The 11,063-nt window shown below is 58.0% G+C and overlaps 1 protein-coding gene and 1 long non-coding RNA gene across 3 annotated transcripts; one reads left to right on the top strand and one right to left on the bottom strand.

Moving 5' to 3' along the window:
- Positions 1 to 442: 442 nt before the first annotated feature.
- Positions 443 to 5,495, bottom strand: LOC131835520 (uncharacterized). 2 transcript variants are annotated; one of them, XR_009355215.1, is made up of 4 exons: positions 5,088 to 5,495; positions 4,623 to 4,685; positions 1,578 to 1,723; positions 443 to 1,024 (listed from the first exon to the last, which is right to left on the bottom strand). It is a non-coding gene; the product is annotated as an uncharacterized LOC131835520 (long non-coding RNA). The 2 variants fall into 2 exon arrangements; XR_009355214.1 differs by having other exon boundaries at positions 4,623 to 5,495.
- A 477-nt stretch (positions 5,496 to 5,972) lies between these two features.
- MEX3B (mex-3 RNA binding family member B) lies at positions 5,973 to 9,930 on the top strand. The gene is made up of 2 exons (XM_059179847.1): positions 5,973 to 7,565; positions 8,394 to 9,930. The coding sequence occupies exons 1-2, from the start codon at positions 7,274 to 7,276 to the stop codon at positions 9,842 to 9,844; spliced, it is 1,743 nt and encodes a 580-aa protein (XP_059035830.1). The 5' UTR covers positions 5,973 to 7,273; the 3' UTR covers positions 9,845 to 9,930.
- The last annotated feature ends 1,133 nt before the right edge of the window (positions 9,931 to 11,063 follow it).

The following is an 11,063-nucleotide window of genomic DNA, read 5'->3' as shown; positions in this document are numbered from 1 at the left end:
CGGTGTTTCAAAACAACCGGTTCTCTCAGCTCCTCTCGGGGGTGATTTCCGGCTCCGTTCATTGGCATTTCTACTTTTGCCACAGAGTCAAGACTCCTGCCTTTGGGTCTGTTCCTAAACCTGTAGGATCGTTCCAGTGGTCTAGCTCCCCTCTGACGCCAAGGTACGTGGTTCTCATGTCTCCTGGCTGCCTGGCGCGGCTGACCACAGCCGAGGGCAAGGGCTGCTCCCTTGTCTTCTTTTCTGGAGACCTTCCTGCCAGTTGTGCGGCAGCACAGGTGACGTAAGCGCCGCGCATCACTCAGGACGTCAGATGCACATTTTACAGATGAGGAAGCTGAGGACCAAGAGCAAAGACACACACACGCTCCAGGTCTCCAAAATACTATGCAGGGCCGGAAGCTCTCAGATGGGGCAGAGCCCACAGCGGGACCCTCTGTAAGGGGCCATCCTACCTGAAAACCCCCGTACCTAGGGCGGGTGCGTCACTGCCTCATCCTTGGCCTTCCAACCTGTGGCATCTGTTACTGCAGGTGCTGGTTTCAGACTCTCCTCTGCTGCTTTGTGTTTGGTCTTACGCTTTCCACTTAAGAGTGTGCCTTCACATTTTCCTGCTGGAGACCACATTTTTCTTTTTTCTGAGATAGGGAATTCCCATCCTGGCCTCTGTTTGAGTTACCCAGCGTGGTGATCGCGCCTCCTCAAAGGCACCCTTGCGCTTGTATTTCTTTGCTTGTCAGAGGCTGTATGTCTTCTCTGTATAGATGCACACACACGTCACTACAGTGATCACTGCAGAAGTTTAATAAAATTGTAGGTCTGTTTTATTAGCATAAAAAAGTGATCCTATTATTAGCTACCATGTTAGTAGCTTGGTCGACACGATTTTCATTCTTTTTAACTGAAGCGCATAGGGAAGAAATCATTTTGATCGTGAAGTCACGCAGGTGGGTAGTTCGGAGTTGGTCGTGACGACATCCCGACTGTATTTCATTAATTAGCATCTGGACTTTCAGGGCGGATGCTGAAAATACACAAATTCTGTAGGTGATGAAGTTATTTTTTACTTTTTAGAAAAAGTTACGGGAACAGAGAAAGTGCTGTCATACAAGGTGTTGAGAGAGATCAGAGCTTTGAATACTTCTCCTGCTCAACTTCCATCCCTTTGTAAGTGGCACAAGGCACCGTTCCGTTCAGGGAGAGGAAGCCGGGAGCCTGGGGAGTGAGACCACCCGCCTTTAGACCCCCTTGCGCGACTGCCTTTTCCTTATTCCCCACTACCTAGACTTGGGGGGCGGCTGACACGTGACACAGAGGCTCGTTCGGGGCAGTGCCATGCCCTTACAGCACTTCACCTTGGGAGTTGAGACTTTGGGTCCCAAGCCCCCACCCACCGTCAAGGAGTATCTGCCATCTGCTCAGCCACATGCTGGCCCCTCAGCGTGCTCCCTGCCAGACAGAGGTTTGGGACAACACCTGTGCTGACGACCCGGACCCTGAGGTGCTAGCCCCCCTGAGGCTTTTGTCAGTTCATAGATGGGGCTCCACTGACAGTCTGGGCAAAATGGGCGACTCACCTGCAGAAAATGCCCCGATTCCACTGATTTTTTTTCATGTCTGCGTAGGAAGAAAAAAGTTGCCTCCTTCCCGAAGATCAGTGAGCTTCCAGGCTCCTTGAATTCTTGTGTGTGAGAGATTCTAAATCGCCTCTTCTTCTTCCTCTCTTATTTATTTATTTGACAGAGAGAGAGAGAGAGAGAGAGATATCACAAACAGGCAGAGAGGCAGGCAGAGAGAGAGAGAGGGAAGCAGACTCACTGCTGAGCAGAGAGCCAGATGCGGGGCTCAATCCCAGGACCCTGGGATCATGACCTGAGCCGAAGGCAGAGGCTTAACCCACTGAGCCACCCAGGCACCCCCTTCTTCCTCTCTGATACTACAGACTGGCTACTACTGGTTGTTAACCAAATGATGTTTGAATTTTAGAAGTCAAGCGACTTAAAGGCCCATTTTACTAAATTTATGAAACTTCCTCTCTACTCTCATAATTCCAAAAGCTTTAATAAATATACATATGTGCTAGGATTTGCATTAGGTTTTTTTTTTTTTCTCCTCCTTCTACTTCTATCAAGTGCTTTTATTAAGCCCTTTTAGCACTATTTAACTTTTAAGCTAAGCATGTATTACTTTTAAAAACTAATTGGATAAAGATGTTCAGAGCTTGAAACACGGGAACCTTGAAAATAAAATGTGGACCCACGACTTAAGTAAGTAACTATCTGGAAGATTTTGATGTATTGCTTTCCAGCCGAATTCATTTGCTTCTCTTAATGCTTCCTGAGTGTTTAGTAACACAAGCACCTCTCAGCTGCTTTTTTGTTCATCCAACATAGAGCATTTCCTATAGTAAAATATTCTTAAAAACGTGTGTGTTTCATGTGTTCCATGTGACGTATATGTTAACAATACAAAGACTGAACAGGACATCAAAAATCAAGATGCTTCGCAGGGCCCTCAGTCATGTGATCATTACAGCCCCATGGTGGTGGTTGGGGGGGCGGAAACACCGCCAGCTTCCAGCTGGGGAATCCCACCGCCCAGGGGTGGGAAGGAGCCTGGGGTGCTTACGATCACAGGCTTGGGTGTCATTTATCAGCTGTGCCACCTTGAGCGCAACAGCGACTGGGATTCCTCAGGCCTATCACATCAGTGTTGGTGTCCTCAAGGAAAAGAATAAAAATGTGACTCTTGAAAATGTTATTAAAACGTGCAATCTTGTACCTAGATTGCTCTGACCTCCTGCCGCAAGCCATGGAAAGGCCCAGAAGCTTGAGCTGTATTTACTTGCCTGAAGACAATCTGTCCTCGCTTGGGCAAGTGACTTGACTTCCCTTCATCTGTAAATGGGGCCAAGAGAAGACCGACTTTGGGGTTTGGAGGCTCACACAAGATGGTGCGCTGCAAAGCATTCGGTAAGCTGCCTGGCGCACAGCGAGGGCTCGATAAATATGGCCTGTCCTGACTCCTCAGAGTCCGGCAGCTGTGGCCGGTGTCATTGGAGCTGCTTCCCAGAGAGGCTTACTCACATCCATACTTAAGAAAATTACACCTGCAGCCTCTCCAGCCTACCTCACTTGTTCATTTAATGAGCACTGACCGAGTTCCTGCCAGATACCACACGCCACAGGAGACCCTGGTCTCCATTCTCCCACCTCGCTTCTGAAAGCACAACACAAACGTCCCTGCCTCTGGGAAGCCTTCCTAGGACTCCAGGCGGACTCACTACTGCCCTGCTGCGTAACTGACTTTGGACACGAATGGGGTTCCAGGAGAAAGGACCCCCTCCCCACCCACCCACCATGTTCATTTCTGTATCATCAGTGCTTTCCGGGCTGTGTATAATAAAATAAGTAGATGCTCAGTAATGTGGAGTTGACTGAAAGTGCGCTTGTTTTCCCATGAGGACGGTAGCTGCCTTCGCCAGCTCTCCGGTTGCCGAAGCAAGCCAGATGTGTGCCGGACAGTTCGAGTCCTCTGGAAACACGTACGAGGTGGGCTCAGTCAGTCTCGGTTGTTGTGAGTGACTACTTTGTCTTATAACAACTGAAATTCTCTATTATGTTACCAGATCACACTCTTCAAGCCCCTCTCTTTTGCTAATTAAAAAAAAAAAAAAAATAGTATGGCCACATTGGGGAGGTCCTTAGGGAACATGTCCTGTATCAGGAAAAGTAGTTAAGCACTGGGGTCCTAAAGGAGCCTGGGAAAGTCTAGCCAGAAACTATGGAGTTGGGTTGTATTATCTATATAAAAACAGAACTGGACTTGGCAAGTTTTGTCACATCTTGGCTTATTAAATCCATTCATTGAGAATTAATTTTTCCAGATTGTTACTTCATAATAGCATTCAAGTGTCAGAAAATACCGTGACCAGTCAGTCATCGAGACAGGTTGGGAAAGTAAAAGAGGGCAGGTGAAGCACCGTCTCCCACACGTTTACTCAGCACTTGGTAATTTACAATGAGGCAGCTTGCACTGTCATTATCCCTCTGCTAAAACAACCCCCTGAGGCAGGTGGGAAGCCGGATGCTAGCCTCTTTGCATAGGACGGGACACCGAAGCAAGGCTCCACTGGGAATCCGAGCTGTCACACATCAGACTGGAATGGTCTGCTACCATGACCATCACCCTCCCAGGATCTCTGGAGGGCCTGTATCTTGTGGGTATCTTCAGAAAACGGTCCCATCTTTGCATTGGTCTTCCCAGAGCATTCTGGTCTACGGAGCGTGACCCAGGCTACAAGGAATGTCATGGGCACCTGGGCGTTAGCAGCTTTCCATGAATTCCCAGCCTCATCCTCTTGTGCGCTATGATGTGTGCTTTCACCGGACATGCCTTCATGATCCCGTAGGGGAGAAAGACACCTGTCCCCTATGCAAGGTGTCATGTTCACCTTCCTGGGACTGACCCAAGGGCCCCAGGGACTCTGAAGCATGCAGCCCTCTAAGCAAATTTCTGATTTAACCCATCTGAAATCCCAGCACTGCAGACAGGAGGGGGACGCTGTGTGCAGGCCTATTTCCCACACAAGCAAGCCCCGGGGAGGAGGAGGGCCCATTTACCTATGTACAGGCCTCACCAGCAGTGGACTCCGGCAGCAACTTTACTTCCATCCATTGTGTTATCTGAAAAAAGAAACCTCAGCTGGCCTGATGGGGAGCCTGTTGTGTGGGCAAGATATAATGGCGAGGCCTTTGGAGCGCTTTTTCTGTCTGCTCTGGTGTTTACAGGCCCCGGGTGAGGCGCCTGGACCAGCCAGGACCCTCTCCTCCCAGAACCTCCATCCTCAAGGCACCCCCTCCTCGTTCACAGATTTCTGGTACTTGAGTCCATAAACCAGGTCAAAGAATTCTCCGCCGGAGTTGGAGGTGGTGGCTCTGGGAGGGCTGCGCACCCTCCCCCGACCCATCCATCACTCCCTTTGAAGACACACAGCCCAGGCTCAGGGACGCGGACAGAAACATCCTGAGGAAATCACCACTCTAAGTGGCTTCTAAGCCTCATTTCCCCAAGGAAATAATCAGCACCTCTTCCCCAAGACAGCTCCAGGTGAGCGGGAAGGAACACCTTCCTGTCTCCGGCGGGAAGGCGTTGCCTGACCGCCTGATCGCCCAGCGCCCTCGCTTCTACTGTCTCAGTCCTCCGAACCCACGAGGTGGCCGGGGCAGGTACGACCCCCCCCCCCCCCATGCCGCCAATCGACGCAGGGCACACCGAGGCCCGGGCGCCCGCTCTCCTCGCGGGGTCACCCAGAGAGCAAGCACCCGGGAGCCTCTGCCTGCGCGCCCCGAGCTCGCCCCGCGGCACCGTCAGGTCCCCCGAGTGAGCCCGTCCGCGGCGGCGGCCACATGGCCTCATTGTCCCGGGCGGGCGTCCCGCCGCGCGGACGCGGGCGTTCACAGCAAACCGCAGTCCCGGCCGCTCGCGGAGCGACCCCGCCGGCCGGGCGCGGGGACGCGGCGAGCCTGGGAGCGCCGGCAACAAAGGAGAGGAGCGCGCGCGGGACCCCAGGGGGCACCGGCCCGGGGGGCGGCGCGGCCGGCCCGAGCGCAGGGGGACGGGGCGGCGGCCCGCGAGCAGGCGGCGTGCCCCGGCCCGGCCCTCAAAGCCTCCTTTCTTCTCGCGCGCAGCGAGGCGGCTCCGGGAGATCCGGGAGGGGGCGCAGCTCGCCGTCCCCGCCGGCCGGTCCGGGCGCGCCCTCCCTCCGCCGCCAACCCCACCCCGAGAAGCGCACAAAGAGCCGCGGGCCGGCGGGCGCACACCTCCCGTCGGGGCGGGGCCGCGGGAGGGGCCGGCGCGCGCTCCGCCGCGCCCGCCTTAAAGGGCCCGCCCGCTCCCGGCGCGCACCGCGCATGCCCGACCGCGGGGCGGGGAGGGACGGGACGGCGGCGCGCGCACGCCCGCACCGCTCGCCGGAGCCATGGCCGGCGTCCCCGCGGAGGCGGCGCGGCGCTCGTGCACGTGTCAGCGCCCGCGGGGGCTCGGCCGGCGCGCGGGGCGGGCGCAGGACCCCCGCGCCGCACATTCCGGAGGTCGCGGGCCGCAGGGCGGGCCGGGCCCGCGCTGCGGCGGGTGTCTGGCTGGCCCGGCCGCAGTTTGAGGGCCAGTTGGACGAAGTGCTGCCCAAGGGGCACAAAGCTGCGGGCGCGCGGGCGCGCGAGAAGCGATGCGGGCGGGCCTCTGCCTTTGTGTCTCCTGCGCTCCCGCGCAGGTGGGCAACCCGCGCCAGGAGCCACTTGGCCCGTGCGCACCCGGACCTCGAGTCCCGCTTTCCGGGCCCGAGGCTCGGGCCGCCCTTTGCGGCAGACAATAGACCCTTCTCCCAGTGGCACCGTGGGCTCTAGGGGTGGTTTATTTGGGGACGCTAACGGGACTTTCTCAGGACCGCTCTCTTAGAGCCCGGCCGCGGGCATCCGAGTTGGGCGCGTTTTCTTTTGTCCATCAGGCGAGGGGGGAGAGCTGGGGACAGACTGTCCTCGGCCGATAGGTACGCGCGAGTGTCCCGAGCCTGCCGGTCCCGCATTAGACAACAAAGAGAGGCGTTAGCGGCGGCGGGGGAGGGGCGCGGCCGGGAGGAGGACGGGGCGGGCTGCGGCGAGCGCGGGGGTGGGGGCCGCTCGCTCTCGGCTCGCCCTGACCGCGGCCTCCGCCCGCCCCCGGCCCGGCGCGCGCCAATCGCCTCCCCCAGCGATAGTGTCAGTAGCATTGTAGTGTCAGCTCCCGCCGGTGACGTTGCGCCTCCCTCGTCCCCCTCCGGAGCCGTCTGGCTGCAGAGGCTCAGTCAAGAGGCGGGGAGGAGAGGAGGAAAAAGCGCTGAGTGAGGGCGGGCGGGCGGGAGGGAGGGAGTGGAGGAGCCGGGGAGGGGCTCCTTAAAGAAACGCTGCTGTCGCTCGCCTGCTCGCTTCTCGCTCGGCATTGTGGCCAGCCAGCCGGGCACTCGGGGGGCACGCGCGGCTGCCGCTCGAGCTTTGCCCCCACCCCACCCGCCGGCAGATCTGGGGTGGGGACCCAGGCGGGGGCTCCTGCGGCCACTGCCCGGCGCCGATCGCACTGAGCGACCCACTCCTCCCGGCGCCGAGAAAGGAGCAACGGAGCCCTCTGCAGCCGGCCGGCCTCCCCGCCCCTGACCACTCGCTTCCCGGCTGCCTTTGTGGCCGCAGCTTCTCGCCGCCGAGCCGAGGGCCGGCGGGGGCGCGGCGCGCACGGCCGAGCGATGCCCAGCTCCCTGTTTGCAGACCTGGAGCGCAACGGCAGCGGCGGCGGAGGGGGAGGCGGCGGCGGCGGTGGTGGTGGCGGCGGCGGCGGCGGCGGCGGCGGCGGGGGAGAGACCCTGGATGACCAAAGAGCCCTGCAGCTCGCGCTCGATCAGCTCTCCCTGCTGGGGCTGGACAGTGACGAGGGCGCCTCTCTGTACGACAGTGAGCCGCGCAAGAAGAGCGTGAACATGACCGAGTGCGTGCCGGTGCCCAGTTCCGAGCATGTCGCCGAGATCGTGGGGCGGCAAGGTGGGTCCGGTGGAGATGGGGAGCTGGAAGGGAGAGGGTCTCGGGCCACCGCCCCGCGGGGAGGGCGCGAGAGGGTTCGGGATCCGCGGCGCCCGCGAGCCTGGAGAAGAGAGGAAGAGCCGCGCGATGGGCCGGCGCCCCAGACAAAGAAAGTGCAGGCAGGCTGTCTCCCGGAGCCGCGCCGCTGCCACGGCGGGATGCACTTTATCCTGCTAAAATCACTGCCTTCTCCCCTAGCGCCCCCCACCCAGCCCACCCCGGGAAATAGAATTTAAATATAAGATGCTTGGGGGAGGGGGCCTTTGATAGGTCCTTTGGGAGGGGGAGGAGGAGGAGTGAGCATCGGACGGGAGGAGGATTCTGGATTTCTGCAAAGCGGAATGGAGCCCAGAGGAGGAACAATGGGTCCCGGGACTGCCCCCCCTTCTCATCAGTACCCCAGTTCTGGGAGGGTTCACGGCCCCGGCCCTGTTCCTTGAACCCTTTCGCCGCGCCTTCAGGGCGGACGGCGCGCCCCGCTGGATCCTAGCGGCATCTCCCCAGCTGACTTTTCCCTGGGATTCTCGGGTTTGCTCGGGACGACTGCAGTCACTGGGGGAGGACTGGGCAGCCAATGGGCTGTTCCTCGAGCGCCTCGCGGGTGGAACCCGCTTCCCAGCCCGTGGCGTGGCCCAGGGTCAGTGAGGGAGCCGCCCCCTTTCCGCCCGAAGCGTGTCCTGCAGCCCCGCAGCCCAGGACGCGGGCGGTCCCAGGTCTCCGCGGTTACCCCGGGATAATGGGCGTGTCTGTCTCTCTCTCCCACTCCCTCCCCTGCACCCTGGCTCCCAGGTTGTAAAATCAAAGCGCTGCGGGCGAAGACCAATACTTACATCAAGACCCCGGTTCGCGGGGAGGAGCCTGTCTTTGTTGTGACGGGCAGGAAGGAGGATGTGGCCATGGCTCGGAGGGAGATCATCTCTGCCGCGGAGCACTTCTCCATGATCCGCGCCTCGCGGAATAAGAACACGGCGCTCAACGGCGCAGTGCCCGGGCCGCCCAACCTGCCTGGACAGACCACCATCCAGGTGCGGGTGCCCTATCGCGTGGTGGGGCTCGTGGTGGGGCCCAAGGGCGCCACGATCAAGCGCATCCAACAACAGACGCACACGTACATCGTGACGCCCAGCCGCGACAAGGAGCCCGTGTTCGAGGTGACTGGCATGCCTGAGAACGTGGACCGAGCTCGCGAGGAGATCGAGGCGCACATCGCCCTGCGCACCGGCGGCATCATCGAGCTCACAGATGAGAACGACTTCCACGCCAACGGCACGGACGTGGGCTTCGATCTGCACCACGGGTCCGGCGGGTCCGGCCCAGGCAGCCTCTGGAGCAAGCCCACCCCCAGCATCACGCCCACCCCCGGCCGCAAGCCGTTCTCTAGCTACCGCAACGACAGTTCCAGCTCGCTCGGCAGCGCGTCCACAGACTCTTACTTCGGCGGGGGGACCGGCGGCAGCACAGCCGCCACCCCGCGCCTGGCGGACTACAGCCCCCCCAGCCCCGCGCTCAGCTTTGCCCACAACGGGAACAACAACAACAACGGCAACGGATACACCTACGCGGCGGGGGAAGCTTCCGTGCCTTCCCCCGACGGCTGTCCCGAGCTGCAGCCCACCTTCGACCCGGCTCCGGCTCCCCCGCCTGGGGCGCCGTTGCTCTGGGCTCAGTTCGAGCGCTCCCCCGGAGGCGGCCCTGGGGCTCCGGTGTCGTCGTCCTGCTCGTCCTCCGCGTCTTCGTCCGCTTCGTCGTCCTCCGTGGTCTTTCCCGGGGGCGGCGCCAGCGCGCCCGCCAATGCCAACCTGGGGCTGCTGGTGCACCGCCGGCTGCACCCGGGCGCCAGCTGCCCGCGCCTGTCCCCGCCCTTGCACATGGCGCCGGGGGCGGGCGAGCACCACCTGGCGCGCCGGGTGCGCAGCGACCCGGGCGGAGGGGGCCTGACCTACGCCGCCTATGCCAACGGGCTGGGCGCGCAGCTGCCCGGCCTGCCGCCGTCGGACACCTCCGGCTCCTCGTCGTCGTCCAGCTCCTCGTCCAGCTCCTCCTCCTCGTCGTCGGGGTTGCGGCGAAAGGGCAGCCGCGACTGCTCCGTGTGCTTCGAGAGCGAAGTGATCGCCGCGCTCGTGCCCTGCGGCCACAACCTCTTCTGCATGGAGTGCGCCAACCGCATCTGCGAGAAGAGCGAGCCCGAGTGCCCGGTCTGCCACACCGCGGTCACCCAGGCCATCCGCATCTTCTCCTGAAGGCGGCGCGCCTGCGCGCACCCCGCGTGGGCCGAGGGGGGCCCCTCCCCTCCAGCCTCAGACCCCCGACCCTCGCCGCCGCCGCCAGCACCCGGCCCGCGCCCGCCCGCCGCCTCCGTGCCCCACCCCTTCCTCCCCCACCCCCGCTCACACTCTGAGATCCGAGAGGAGCTTGGGAAGCTGTAGTATCCGCTCGTTTTTTAAAATTTTTAATTTTTAAACAAAGGAACTTGCCAGGATATCTGCATCAAGAGTACTATAGCCCGGGAAGCCCCCGAACCACCTGAAATGCATGCTCTATAAATAATAGGAACGGCGACACTCTAGTAATGATAGTTTGTACACTGTACTTCATAGGAAGCTTCCAAAAGAAGAAAACCCCACAAGTTTTCCATTTTCTTAAAGTAGGAGAAAAAAAACGAACAATACTTATTATGACGAAGAGGATAATAATAGTGCTTATGGGATGTGTGGACTGTTTTCGTGTGTTCCCCTTTGTGGCTGGGTTCCTACGAAGCTTATTCTAGAACACAGTGGATCCTTTTTGAATGTTGTGGAAGGGCCAGGAGTTCCTGTGAAACCAGGATACTGCAGCTTTATAAAAGTTAAACAAACTGTAACATATCTCTTATATATTAAAAACGTTTAAAAGTTTTAAAGAGAAATTGCATTAATACAGATTGAAGTATTTTATTCTTTTTTGACTTGAAAAATTATATTTCATATTGCAAAGATGTTTACAAGTATTTTAATTTAAGTTCAGTGAACTTTTTGTAGCTGGGTTAAATCTTTTTATTTTAGTATGGCCTTATGGCAAAGAACACTGTATTATTTTAATAACCACACAATCGTGACGGAATTACAAAACCATAAAATGTGTAATGTTTTGAACAGTATTCTGTTGGGATGGAGATTTTATAGGTTCAGACAAATCTAGAAATGCTTCACCCAGCATATTTTCTATTCAGTGATATAAAGCATATTTTATTCTATATTATTACAAAAAAAAAACCACGGAAATGTATAAACATGTCAAAGGGAACTGTTGATGCTTTCTAACATTTGTATAAATAGAATTCAGTGCAAGCTACAAAAATTCTGTTGGGCCACTATAGTTTTAGTATTTCTATTTTAATACATTTGTTTACCACTTGTTTATGTATATGTAGGTGATGTTACTTGAGCTTAAATGTACTTTACTGAGCAAAGTTTAAAAAAC

Source organism: Mustela lutreola, chromosome 7 (assembly GCF_030435805.1).
Source record: "Mustela lutreola isolate mMusLut2 chromosome 7, mMusLut2.pri, whole genome shotgun sequence".
Lineage (NCBI taxonomy): Eukaryota > Metazoa > Chordata > Mammalia > Carnivora > Mustelidae > Mustela > Mustela lutreola.
This window is presented reverse-complemented; position numbering and strand designations above follow the sequence as displayed.